General features: G+C 63.7%; 2 protein-coding genes across 3 annotated transcripts; one reads left to right on the top strand and one right to left on the bottom strand.

Moving 5' to 3' along the window:
- Positions 1-271: 271 nt before the first annotated feature.
- Positions 272-9,790, top strand: RHBDF2 (rhomboid 5 homolog 2). Of its 2 annotated transcripts, none has more exons than XM_077754859.1 (16): positions 272-464; positions 1,203-1,330; positions 1,684-2,071; positions 2,810-2,938; positions 3,300-3,418; positions 3,572-3,766; positions 5,389-5,500; positions 5,701-5,775; positions 5,904-6,065; positions 6,376-6,485; positions 6,624-6,687; positions 6,777-6,871; positions 7,223-7,298; positions 7,457-7,556; positions 7,721-7,875; positions 8,570-9,790. In XM_077754859.1, the coding sequence occupies exons 1-16, from the start codon at positions 321-323 to the stop codon at positions 8,987-8,989; spliced, it is 2,472 nt and encodes an 823-aa protein (XP_077610985.1). In that variant the 5' UTR covers positions 272-320; the 3' UTR covers positions 8,990-9,790. The 2 variants fall into 2 exon arrangements, with proteins under 2 accessions (XP_077610985.1, XP_077610976.1); XM_077754850.1 differs by having other exon boundaries at positions 1,149-1,330.
- Positions 9,791-10,602: 812 nt separating this feature from the next.
- On the bottom strand, positions 10,603-12,824 carry AANAT (aralkylamine N-acetyltransferase). The gene is made up of 4 exons (XM_077756861.1): positions 12,732-12,824; positions 11,694-11,922; positions 11,272-11,426; positions 10,603-10,929 (listed from the first exon to the last, which is right to left on the bottom strand). The coding sequence occupies exons 2-4, from the start codon at positions 11,854-11,856 to the stop codon at positions 10,624-10,626; spliced, it is 624 nt and encodes a 207-aa protein (XP_077612987.1). The 5' UTR covers positions 11,857-11,922; positions 12,732-12,824; the 3' UTR covers positions 10,603-10,623.
- Positions 12,825-13,252: the final 428 nt, after the last annotated feature.

The raw sequence follows: 13,252 nt of genomic DNA, 5'->3' as shown, positions 1-13,252 counted from the left end.
AAGCAGAGAGACCAGCAACGGAGGGAGGTGGAAAGGTGGGGATTTCCCAGGCCCCCTACTGGCCTGGAATGCAAATGATGGACTGAAATAGACCTTGCAATGCCCCCCCCACAACCCCCCAAGTTCAGATTCAGTCTCTGCTGCGAGGTTCAGACCCCGGAGTTAAGTGTGACCGACTTTCCGCAGGTTGTTCTTAGCCTGAGCCACCTGCCCTGGCAGCAGGGTCCCCAGGTCCCCGCCTGTCTTGCCACCTCTCGACACACTTGTGCCCCTCTCCCTGTTTCCATTCCAGCTGCCCTGCCCCCCCTCCCCCGCCCGCCATGGCCTCGGCCGACAAGAACGGCGAGAGCGTTTCCTCCGTGTCCAGCAGCCGCCTGCAGAGCCGGAAGCCGCCCAACCTGTCCATCACCATCCCACCACCCGAGGCGCTGGCCCCTGGCGAGCAGGCTAGCATGCTGCCCCAGGTAAGGGGGCAGCTGGACGCCCGCCGCCCTGCGACACGTAACAGCTGAGCCCATGCAGCACCGCTCGGGCAGAGGAGGCCCCTCCTGGCTGAGCCCCAGCTGCCTGGGTAGCCCCTGACTTAGGCCTGTGCGCCCTCCTCCCTCCCCAGACATCACAGTGAGTGGGCCCTGTGCTCAGGAGCTGGGTCTCCTGGTGGCCAGTAGCCAGGGATGTGCGGTCCTCAAGAAAGCCTCCTGGTTCCACCCAGGACGCGCTATTTCCCTTTCTGTGCGAGCCCCTCCACATCACCACCCCCCCCACCAGGGGCGAGGACTGTCAGACTTGGGGGAAGGGGCCCCGTGCGCTGGGCATCAGCGGCCTGACCCTGCAGCGCCTGGCTCCTGTGGAGAATGGAAATGAGCAATGTCACCGACAGGCTGGACCAGCGCTCCATAAAGGGCTCATTGAGAGCGGGCTTGAGGCAGTGTCCTGGGGCATAAAGGGGTGCTGTGTTGGTGCCACCCACTCACCCTGGGGGGCTCCTTCATGTACAGGGAACCAGGAGGGAGTGCTGGGAGGGAGCTAGGAAATCACGCTCGGGTTCACTGAAGAGCGTTAGAAAATGGTGACTTGACAGGTGGAAGGAAAGCAGCCCAGGGCTCGTAAATCAGGGGGTGAAGCTTGTTCTCCGTGCTCTCACATAGGGAGCCAAAGAGCAAGGCGCGGGCGCCACCAAGTCCCAGCCTGTCCCCCCACAGAGGCCCAGGAACCCAGCCTACGTGAAGAGCGTCAGCCTCCAGGAGCCACGGGGAGGACGCCAGGAGGGCAGCTCGGAGAAGCGCCCTGACTTCCGCCGCCAGGCCTCCCTGTCCCAGAGCATTCGAAAGTGAGCACCCTTCCCGGCGCCCCCATCCCCGGCAGCCCTGCGGACCTTCTCTGGACCTTTCCTGGGTCCCCTTCCTAGAAGGAGCAGGCAGGCCTTAATGAGCAGCCCTCCCTGCGGGGCTAGAACGTGAGGGTCCGTTAACACCGTGTTGTGGGGGGAAACTGAGGCCCCAGGGCGGCGTGTGCCTCGGCACCTATCCCCCCACCCACCGCACGTGCATGGCATCGCCTCCCACATCCCCTCCCCTACACACAAGTGCACCGCGCCCTTCCACCTCACGTCCCCCCCACACGTGCCCTGTCCCGCTTCGGGGCTTCGTCCCCACGGTGCGCCCACACCCGCGCCTCCCGCAGGGGCACAGCCCAGTGGTTCGGGGTCAGCGGCGACTGGGAGGTGAAGCGGCAGCACTGGCAGCGGAGAAGCCTGCACCACTGCAGCGTGCGCTACGGCCGCCTCAAGGCCTCGTGCCCGCGGGACCTGGAGCTCCCCAGCCAGGAGGCGCCGTCTTTCCAGGGCACCGAGTCCCCAAAACCCTGCAAGATGCCCAAGGTGGGTNGAGGACGGGCGTTCCGCCACCCAGATGAGGTGGACAGGCCCCACGCCCCACACCCGCCACTGACCCCCGGGGTCCTGTCCCTCACGTCCTTCACCAGCGTCCGCTCTGGCTACTCCCACCTGCCCCGCCGCAAGAGGATGTCTGTGGCCCACATGAGCTTTCAGGCGGCCGCCGCCCTCCTCAAGGTGAAGATGTCCCTGCCCGGCCCCCCACGGCCCCTCCGTCTCTCTCCCCAGAGCATCCCCCGGAACTCACCCGGGCGCGTCCCTCTGTGCCAAGGGCAGTGGATGCACGGGATTACCTGGCAGAGGGAGGGGCCCTGCCGCCCGGGGCCCGGCCCATGGCCTTCCAGCCCCAGCGCTCTAGGGTTTGGGAAGCGGGGTTCTGCACCCCCTGGGCTGGGAAAGTCAGAAGGGAAAGGTACACGCACCGCCCGCTCACCGGAGTGTACTTGGCCCCTGTGATGTGCTGGGCACAGGGGCTGCAGAGTGAAACGAGCCAGTGTCCCTGCCCTGGAAGAGCCCGCAGTCCCGAGGGGACACGTGTCCCCAGTCCGCGTGATGAGTGCCGGGGTCTGTGCAGGAGACGGGCTCGTGTCAGGGAAGGGCCCGTGCAGAGCCCGGGAGGTAGGAGTGGGTGTGGCGCGTCGGGGCCAGAGAGGTGGGCAGGGGCACAGTGTGTGTGGCCCGAAGCTGGGGCTGGGGGAGATGGCCCGGATTTGGGGACTAGGGGTACAGAACGAGTGGTAGGGAGTTCGCTGCCCAAGCCAGAGGGCAGGAAGTCAGCAGGGAGAGGAGCATGGCCAACTGGCGGGAGAGCGCCCCGTTCAGGGCTACAGACGGAGGTGCTCTGCCCAGGGAGGATGGGCTTGACGGTTCCTTGGGGGGCGGGGGGGACTGATGCCCATGCCTCTGCCATCACAGGGGCGCTCGGTGCTGGATGCCACGGGACAGCGGTGCCGGGTGGTCAAACGCAGCTTTGCCTACCCCAGCTTCATGGAGGAGGACGTGGTCGATGGGGCAGACACATTTGACTCCTCATTTTTTAGTAAGGCAAGCATGGGGTGAGGGCCTTGGGGACAGGGTATGGGGTGGCCTGGGAGTCAGGAAGAGGGGACCTGGCCTTGATCATGCTGTGCCAGGAGCCCCTGACAGTCCAAAGGCCCACTGGTGAGATGGGATGTGCCGCCCCACGGAGCTCCTGGGCCCCGGTCCTACCGTCGGGGACCTGGCGGGGCAGAGTGCCAGCCGGGAAAGTCACCGTCAGGGCTGCCAGGCACGTGTCCGCCACTTCCTTCCCAAAGAGCCTGTCCAGGCTTTGTTCTGTCCTTGGACTGAGCTGTGGGGAGCAGCTTTGGGGACAGTGACTCCTCACACTGTCTTTGTGTGTGTCCCCCGCTCCACCCCACCCCAGGAAGAAATGAGCTCCATGCCCGATGATGTGTTTGAGTCTCCCCCACTCTCGGCCAGCTACTTCCGGGGGATCCCACGCTCGGCCTCCCCCGTCTCCCCCGATGGGATACAGGTCCCTCTGTGAGTTCCGGGCATCCTTCCTCCCAGTGGAGGGAGGCGGTGCAGCGGGCTGTGGCTCCCCCAGACCGCAGGTCCCTCCCAAGCCCCCTTCTGGGAGGTGGGGGGTGGGGGTGGGGGGGAAGGGGCAGCAGGCTGACAGCCCTCCCCCGCCAGGAAGGACTATGGCCGAGCCCCAGGGCCCGGGGCCAGGCGCAGCAAGCGCATCGCCTCCAAGGTGAAGCACTTTGCCTTTGACCGCAAGAAGCGGCACTACGGCCTGGGCGTGGTGGGCAGCTGGCTGAACCGCAGCTACCGCCGCAGCATCAGCAGCACCGTGCAGCGCCAGCTGGAGAGCTTCGACAGCCACCGGTGAGCAGCGCGCTGGCCGGCTCCGGGAGACGGGCTGTGCGCCCGGCTCTCAGGCGCCTGCCGGCAGAGGGGAGGAGGGCCGAGAGCCACCCGCGGAGGTCTGGGAGCTTCCGGCCTCCCCAGGACCCTCTCCTGCAGCTCCCCCGCGTCCGGGCACTTGGCGAGCACCTCCTGTGCGTGAGGACGGCGGGGACCAGGCCTCAGGGTTTTGCCCTACAGGCAAGCGTGTCACCTGCGAGGGGTCCTAGGGTGCCTGCTGCCTCTTCACCCTCCCTGCTTCCTTGGCCTGTATCCTCAGCCTGGCTCCTGAAAGCAGTCAGTCGACAAGCATTCGAGCGCCGTCACACGGGCCCCGGAGCAGCTCCGACAGGCACAGGGAGGGCACGGTGGGCCAGAGGGACAGATAGAACCGTGGACTATGAGTGAGGGGGGCGTGAGGCAGGATGCGCAGAGACCTTGGAGGAAATTAGAGGATTGGAAAGGGCCTCACAGTGTGCGATGGGCAGTGACCCGATAGCTGTTAAGCCCCAAACGGTAAAAAAAAAAATTAAGTAATAAGTGTAGCGGGGCGCCTGGGTGGCTCAGTCGGTTAAGCGTCTGACTTCGGCTCAGGTCATGACTCACAGTTGGTGGGTTCGAGCCCCGCGTCGGGCTCTGTGCTGACAGCTCAGAGCCTGGAGCCTGTTTCAGATTCTATGTCTCCCTCTCTCTCTGACCCTCCCCTGCTCACACTGTCTCTCTCAGAAATAAATAAAACATTAAAAACGAAACAAACAAAAAAAGTGCAGCAAATGTCCCAAGGAGGACAGAGAGTGAGAGTGAACTGGTGAGGAGGGGCGCAGCCAGCATGAGCAGGAGTTAGCCCAGGAAAGAGCGATGTGAAGAGCATTGCTGACAAAAGAAGCACCATGTATAAGGCCCTGGGGTTGCAAGGATCATGGTTTGTTCCAGGAACTGTGAGAGAAATTCGTGGGTGGGCACAGTAATAAGGCCTTGCAGCCAGCAGGAGGCAGTGGTGTTAGACTTAATTCCAAGGTGGCAGGAAGCTGGGAGAGAGACACGTCGGGGTGCATTTTTTTTTAACGCTTATTTATTTTTGAGAGAGAGGGCGCAAGCTGGGGAGGGGCAGAGGGAGACAGGATCCGCGCTGATGGCAGAGAGAGGAGAGAGCATCAGCAGGGCTTTCACGAACTTCAAGATCACGACCCGAGCTGAAGTTGGACGCTTCACAGACTGAGCCACCCAGGCGCCCCTCTAGGGATGCATTTTTTTTTAAATATTTTTATTTATTTCTAGGAGAGAGAGAGAGAGAGAGACAGACAGACAGACAGCGTGAGCAGAGGAGGGTCAGAGAGAGAGAGGGAGTGACAGACTCTGAAACAGGCTCCAGGCTCTGAGCTGGCAGTCAGCACAGAGCCCGACGTGGGGCTCGAACCCACGAACCGCGAGATCATGACCTAAGCGAAAGTCGGACGCTTAACCGACTAAGCCACTCAGGTGCCCTTGTAGGGATGTATTTTAAAAGTCCCTGTGGTGGAGGACGAGTTGGAGGGGGGATGAGCTCGACAGGCTGAGGGCTGGGATGTGGGTTCAGCTCTGCTGACCCAAGGCCTGTTCCCCAGGCCCTACTTCACCTACTGGCTGACCTTCGTCCACATCATCATCACACTGCTGGTGATCTGTACCTATGGCATCGCGCCCGTGGGCTTCGCCCAGCACATCACCACCCAGCTGGTGGGTCAGGCTGAGGGAGGGGTGCTCCACTGGTGGGAGGGGGGGTCCCACCTGCCTGAGAGGCATCAGGGTCATCTGCCACTGAATCCCTCCATCAGTGGCCTCCCTTCACTATATAGCTCTACCCCTAGGCTCCACCCCTTGAGCCCTACCCTGGGACGGGGAGCCCCCTGACCCCCCTCCTTCTGCCTCTGCCCCAGGTGCTCAGGAACAAAGGTGTGTATGAGAGCGTGAAGTACATCCAGCAGGAGAACTTCTGGATCGGCCCCAGCTCGGTGAGGGGCCCAGCGGGTGGGACAGCCCCTGTCCAGGCAGGGTGTCGGCTTGCCCAGGGGGTCCCCTCAGGGGAACCTCAACAGAGTGGCCAGCTCAGGGCCCACACTTACTCTTTGCCCACCCCCAGATCGATTTGATCCACCTGGGAGCCAAGTTCTCACCCTGCATCCGGAAGGACCGGCAGATCGACCAGCTGGTGCTTCGGGAGCGAGACCTTGAGCGGCACTCGGGCTGCTGTGTCCAGAACGACCACTCGGGCTGCATCCAGACCCAGCGGAAAGACTGCTCGGTGGGACCAGCCCTCCGCTTGCCATACCTTCGGGAGGGTCCCTGGAGGACAGTGGCCTCATCATCCCCTCCCTCCTTCCTCGCCCCACACACCCCTGCACGCAGGCTGGCACAGGGAGGGTGCCGACTTCCCCAGCCCTGGACGAGTGGGAGCCGGGTCTCGGGAAGGTCAGCCGGGGGTGGAGAGAGGTCTGGGAGATGGGTCTGAGCCCTGAGGACGAGCGGAAGAGGCCCCGTCCTGGAGGGTCCCTCGGCCACTCCAACGGGGGCGACGTTGGCTTAGTCATAACCAGCCCTCCTCCGTCCTCCAGGAGACTTTGGCCACTTTTGTCAAGTGGCAGGATGACACGGGCCCCCCCATGGACAAGTCTGATCTGGGCCAGCGGCGAACGTCAGGGGCAGTGTGCCATCAAGACCCCAGGTACGGCCCCAGGGTGGCCCACACCAGGGCCCTGAGAAGATGGGTTTGCGTATCCTGCCCTGTGCCTCCTGCAGGGAGTGTAAGGCTTGGGGGGGGTGGGCACAGCTCCTCATTTTGCCCCCCCACCCCTCCCTCCAGAACCTGTGAGGAGCCAGCCTCTAGCGGCGCCCACATCTGGCCCGACGACATCACCAAGTGGCCAGTGAGTGTCTGGGGTGGAGCTCGGTCAGGGAAGGGCAGGGAGGGGGTGCCTGGCGCTGCCCAGGCCCAACCCAGTGTCCACGCCGGCAGATCTGCACGGAGCAGGCCAAGAGCAACCGCACCGGCTTCCTGCACATGGACTGCCACATCAAGGGCCGCCCGTGCTGCATCGGCACCAAGGGCAGGTGAGCCAGCCTGGCACCTCACCCCGGGAACCCCAGCGCCCGGCACCCCGCGGCACCCAGGCCCCAGGCACCCCGGCACCCCCCTGCACCTGGCACCCCGCCCAGGGCTTCCTCTTATCCTCTGTCACCACCCACCACCCTGGGCCAGTGTCCTCCCTCCCTGGTGGGACACTGGGGTCACCCATAGTGTCAGGATGAAGGGAGCTTGTCCCAGAGCTAGGGTCCCTGCTGAGGGCCCCCCTCCCCCCCGTTCTGCCAGGGATGCCTGCTGTGGCCAGGCCGTGGGCACAAGGTGAATGGGCAAGAGTCCTCAGGGCCCTGACGCATGCCCTTGCCTCCTTGGCCCCCCAGCTGTGAGATCACCACCCGGGAATACTGTGAATTCATGCACGGCTATTTCCATGAGGAGGCAACACTCTGCTCCCAGGTGAGGCAGGGCCTGGCGGGGCCCTGAGCGGGAGGAGGCGAGCGCGGCAGCCTGCTGGCCTCATGCGTCCCCTCCTGCAGCGGGGGCCCGGCTCTGCCCCCCTACAATGTCAGGGCTCGCTGGGTGGAGGGCACTGACCTCCACGTGCTTGGCCTCAGGTGCACTGCTTGGACAAGGTGTGTGGGCTGCTGCCGTTCCTCAACCCCGAGGTCCCAGATCAGTTCTACAGGCTCTGGCTGTCTCTGTTCCTCCATNAGGTCCCTGTGATGTCTGCCTGCCCCACCCTCCCCCAATCCCCGAAGGGGGGCTCCTAGGCCAGGGCAGGCCGGCACAAACCCCCAGACCCCCCAGGCCCTGCAGTGTCTGGCTGGCGGCCGCAGGCAGATGCCCGATGGCTGATGCCTGGTGCGCCCCCCTTGCCAGTGTGGTCCACTGCTTCGTGTCTGTGGTCTTCCAAATGACCATCCTGCGGGATCTGGAGAAGCTGGCCGGCTGGCACCGCATCGCCATCATCTTCATCCTCAGCGGCATCACCGGCAACCTCGCCAGCGCCCTCTTCCTCCCGTACCGGGCGGAGGTAGGGACTCAGAGGGGGCAGGGCAGGGAGGGCCAGCTCTGCTGCTTCCCACCCTTCCGCCCACTTTCTGCCAGGGGACACACGGCCGTCCTGTGCCAGGCTCAACAGCAGATGGACAGCTAAGCTGTGGGCTTATTGGCTGATCCCTAATCCCCGGGTGCAAGGAGCAGCAATGCCCCTGAGTCTTGCTCAGGCATCCCCTCCAGACCTTCCCAGATCCTGTCCCTCCCTTTGTTCACCTCTGCTTCATTCCTCTGCGTGACCATGACCCCTGCCTTCCTGTCACATATCTGTGGGCTGAGCTGCACAAAATCGCCAACATGAGACCGCTCTCGACCCACAGAAACCGCAACAGTTTCTGATCAGCTCAACCTAACGCCGTTGGCTTGCTCAGGGTCTGTCTGTCCCACCGTACGCTGCCTGGAGCGGGCTTGTCGGTTGCGCTGATTGCACTGACCACCCACCGGGCACACAGCAGGTCCTCAGAGTTTGTAGAAAGTGTGGGTGCCGCAAGCCCAGCTTTGGCCCAGCAGCTGCAGCTGCTCCTTGACGTGCCCCCTTCCCCCCAGGTTGGGGGTCCCCGTGCCTGGGAGGAGCCCACCCATAGGCTAACCCAGATCCCGGGGCTCCAGCCGGCCCAGCCCGGGCTTCCCATGGGGCACCTCGAAATGACCCTTCTCCCCTCCCCCGCCAGGTGGGCCCGGCCGGGTCGCAGTTCGGCCTCCTCGCCTGCCTCTTCGTGGAGCTCTTCCAGAGCTGGCAGCTGCTCGAGCGGCCCTGGAAGGCCTTCTTCAACCTGTCGGCCCTTGTCCTCTTCCTGTTCATCTGCGGCCTCCTGCCCTGGATCGACAACATCGCCCACATCTTCGGCTTCCTCAGCGGCCTGCTGCTGGCCTTCGCCTTCCTGCCCTACATCACCTTTGGCACCAGCGACAAGTACCGCAAGAGGGCCCTCATCCTGGTCTCGCTGCTGGTCTTCGCCGGCCTCTTCACCTCGCTGGTCATCTGGCTCTACGTCTACCCCGTGCACTGGCCCTGGATCGAGTACCTCACCTGCTTCCCCTTCACCAGCCGCTTCTGCGAGAAGTACGAGCTGGACCAGGTGCTGCACTGACCGCCGGCCCCCCGGGCGGGGCATCGCTGCTGCCCACAGGGCGCTGGGGGCCCTGGGGCCCCAGGCCGCACCCCTGAGACCCGCTGCCAGGGGGCCCGGGCTCTCCCTCCGCCAGGCCAGACAGTCACAAGGGCGGGGTCCCCCGGGGCAGGGATTTCTTTCCCAAGGTCCTCAGGCTTTGTCCGTCCCCCCACTCAGCCTCTGTTGGTGTCTCCTGGCCACACACACGCACACAGACACAGACACCATCACTGTGAGCGTGCCCTTACTCGGACGTGGGCAGGGTGCCCGCCCCTGCCTCACCATGCCAGCCTTCCTGCCTGTTTCTCCTCCCGTCTCTGCCCTAAGAGCCCATGTCCCTCGTTCATCGGTGGCCTGGTGAGCCTGCCCTTAATGCTCCTGGAGCAGACTGGTGGGAAAGGCTTTGCCGTGGTCTGGGGCAGAGAGAGAGCACCGAGACCCGGTTAGGCGGGGAAGCTGGGAGCCTCTGCTTGTTCTGAGCACACAGAGGCTGTCCCCTCTGTCCCTCCTGGCCCTCCCTTCAAGTCAGTGTTCTGCCTCACGGGGCTGGCTCTGAGAAGGCTGGCCCTGCCCCACTCTGCCTCACTCCTGCCCAGGTTGGGGTGGGGGCTGGGCTACTCACTCCTGCCCAAGCTGGGGTGGGTTCCCAGGGGTTGCCCAAGGCTCGGTCAGACCCGTTTTTTACTGGTTTATATTAAGGTTCTAATTTTTAAAAGTAACGCTAACTTTATATATGGATGATGTCTCAGATGTATTAAATGATATTCTTTAGAAATTTCATCTTTGGACCCGAGGGGCTCTAGCAGAATGAAAGCTGGAACTTTTTTTGGGGTGCGGGGTGAGCCCAAGGCGATGGTGGAAAACTTGCGGGGGATTTGGTTGGACCAGAAACCAGGTTTGGGGCCCCAGGGGGGTCCCTTGAGAGGGCGGGATTAAATGCCTGGGCCCCAGGGGGGCGTGAGGGTCTGGCTGCCCCCAGCAGAGATGGTGGGGGAAGGCAGCCCCCGGTGCGTTCACCGTGCCCCACGCACAGCCCTCACCCCACATCAAGAAGCCACGTGGAAGGTTATGCCACACAACCACTTTATTAGAGGGGAGAGACTCGGGGTGTGTGAGACCAGGGGTGGGGGTACACAGGGTGAGCTGGGGGGTGGCCCCTGCTCTTTCCTGAGCCCAGCTACACCTCATTCTGGGGCTGAGGATGAGAAAGGGAATCGTGAGGCTGGGGAGAGGAAGGGCCTTCTGAACACCAGGCCCGTCCCGTGAGGGTGAGGGTGTGGCCTGCCGGGAGGGTCCACGGTTGGTTCCTGAGAACGAAGGAGTCGCTGGGGTGGGCGCAAGGCCACTGCCTGCTGTCCCCCATTACCAACCCCTCCCCACCTCTGGCGATTTGGAATGCAGGGGGTCCAGAGAGCCGCACAAGGACAGGCTGGGAGGGAGGTGTACCACCTCCGCGGTTGCCAGGCAGCTGGGCTGGGGACAGAAGGGGACATCGGGGCTGGGTGGGAGCCCCCAGCCTGCCTCCCCAGAGCTCCAGCACCTGGCTGTGGGCCCTCTGGGGATCACAGCCAGGTTGGAGGGGGGTGAGGGGGTGAGGGCGGGGAACGCAGACTTCAGCAGCCGCTGTTCCTCCTCCGGGAGGCATGGTCCCGCATGGAGCGCTGGAGCTCACTGAAAGTGTAGGAGCCCAGCTTGATGGCGCACCGGCCCACAAGGCTGAAGCCGAATTTCTGGTAGAAGGGCACCAGCCTGTCTTCACACATGAGCACGGCCCGGCGCACTGTTGGCTGGCCGCCCAGGTAGCGCAGGAATCGCCACATCAGGATGAAGCCCTTGCCTTGCCCCCGGAAAGTGTGGTGCACGGCCAGGGCGCGGAGGTGGGCAGTGCGGCCCCCAGGCCGGTGCAGCTTCATCGACTCCTGGGGACGGGCAGGGGAAGTGAGGCCAGCGCATCTCTGTCAACACCTGCCTCCCAAACCAGCCCCAGCCAGCCAAGAGCAAGCCCCTCTCGGGTGCCTCCAGTCGGGGCTCCGTTCCTACCCACGGAGGGCCCCAAATTGAGAACTGTCAGCCCCATGAAGGACCCTTCTGGAAGGCCGTTGAACCCCCAAGAGGTGGGTCCTTTTGACCCAGGAAAGGACCAGAGGAAGAAATCCCAGCCCAGGGGCTCCTCTGCCTCCCTCTAAGCTAGAGAAGCCGGGGCCTGGCGGTGGCAGCCTCCCTCCCGGAGGCCGAGTCCCCCAGCCCCGTCCTGCCCTCACCTGAGTGAGTCTCTCCTGGTCCCAAAGTGAGGCCATGATGAAAGCCACAAGGCGACCCTCCTGGAACCAGCCCATGGATAGCTCAGGACACAGGGTCAGGAAGTGCTTGATCTCATCCAGGTACAAGGGGCAGATGCCCAGGACAGAGATGAAGGCTGGAAGAGGAGGTACGGCAGGTGACTCAGTGGTCCCCATGCCTCTGGCCGCTGCACACCAAGGGTCTGCTCAGAAGCCCAGGTGTGGTTTCCCACTCCCCTCCCCCATGGGAAACCAGGGGATTCAGGGTCCTTCCCATCCCTGCTTTGTGTGCGTGTGTGCACGCGCTGGCGCACACACACACACTCATCCTGATACTCCCGGGCTCCAGCCACCAAGGACAGCGGCTCCTCCCCATGGGCAGACCCTGTGCGGGGCCCACTCACCTTCACGCTCAATCTCAAACACGCTGGTAGCGTCCTCTGGGGTGAGGCAGCGAAACTCGCTGGCGGGAAGCGTATGACTCCGCTGGCGGCCTGGGGCCTTTGGGATCCCAGGCTGCGGGGGTGAGGCCTCGGGCTCCAGGGGGCTCGTGCTCTGTGTGGACATCCTGGATGCTGGTGCCTCCTCGGGGTGCCCCAGCTTCAGAGGTGGCCAGAAAGGGCCCTCCAGCACCTGTCAGAGGGGAGCGAGAGTCAGGGGCATGGTCCGCATCTCCGGTAGGGGCCGGCCAGAGGGAGGACGTCTCTTGCCTCTTGTAGCCGGACCTGGGGTCAGGTGAGTCCCAAAGCAGATTCTGGGGACTGTAAACATCGGTGCCCTCTCCCCTCCTGTCCCTTCTCAGTCAGAGGTACCCGCAGAACAGCCCTTCCAAACCCCCAGTTCCGGCCTCCCTTCCCTCCAGGGACATCTAAGCCTCAGGAGGCCGTGGGCAGGGTGGGCAGGGCTCCGCAGAGCCTCGGGCACCCGACACTGCCGCCCAAGGTGGGGGGGGGGGGCCGCTGACTACTTCTAACACATTTGTCCTGTCCGCCCAGAAGGAGACTTTCTGGACCTTCGGGTGAAAGATTCCACGGCTCCAGCTCTTCAGGTGGCTTCAGCCCTTGACACTGGAGCAAAAGACCTTTCATCAAAGTGGGTTCTCAGGGAACCTTCACATCTACTCAGACGGCCTCAGACTGGACGGTGCACACCCGGGGAAGGCATCAGGCGAGCAGCAGTAGCCTAAGGGAGCAGGGAGTGGGCCTGGGGAGCATGGGAGACCCCCCTGCCCTGCCCCTGGCTCACCCGCCCCCTGTGGTGCTTTGTCTCTCCCAGGATGCCCTGAGGATTCTTAGAGGAGGCTGTCCTTCCCTTACAAAGCCCCTGGCTTCCCTATGTGCCTTGACCCTCCTCCTCGTCTCTTCCTCCCTACATCCAGGAGCCCCAGGCCGGGCATCTCCTATTCCTGAAGGCTGGGAGCCAGGGGCAGGGGTCCCACTTACCAGCTCCCTGAACAGGGGCCCAGTGTTCCCACCGCAGAGCCGATCCCCCTGGAGGTGGCCTGCAAGCACAGGAGCCTCCCCCTCGGCGTGCGGCTTGCCTTCCGCAGCAGGTGTCTACGGGGAACATGTGATGTTCTCACTGATTTATAATCCCTGTCCCGCCTCCGCGTCATACCCGCAGGACAAAGCCAGCAGGGTGCTGGGCACAGTGCCCTGTCCCTGCCTGCTGAGGGTCAGACATCAGCACAACACACTGGGTACACAAAGGATTACTGTGATTGATTAAGGCCCCAGAATGTGGGATGGAGGAGCACAGGGCTAAAGCCTCAGGGGTCCGGTCTAACCCCTGCCCTGGCTCTGCCCGGCTGGGACAGGCATTCACCCTTTGTGCTCCGGAGGCTTGGGCAAGCCCACCTCCGAGGGGCCTTCCATCTCCTGCAGGCCATTTGTAGTGCCTGCTGTGTGCTGAGCTGCAGGGAAGAATGGCCTTTAATCCACATGACAGCCCTACCCAGTACTAA

The sequence above is a fragment of the Crocuta crocuta genome, unplaced genomic scaffold, assembly GCF_008692635.1.
Source record: "Crocuta crocuta isolate KB4526 unplaced genomic scaffold, BGI_CrCroc_1.0 scaffold50, whole genome shotgun sequence".
Classification (NCBI taxonomy): domain Eukaryota; kingdom Metazoa; phylum Chordata; class Mammalia; order Carnivora; family Hyaenidae; genus Crocuta; species Crocuta crocuta.
The sequence above is the reverse complement of the archived record's forward strand: the minus strand, read 5'-3'. Positions and strand labels throughout refer to the sequence as shown.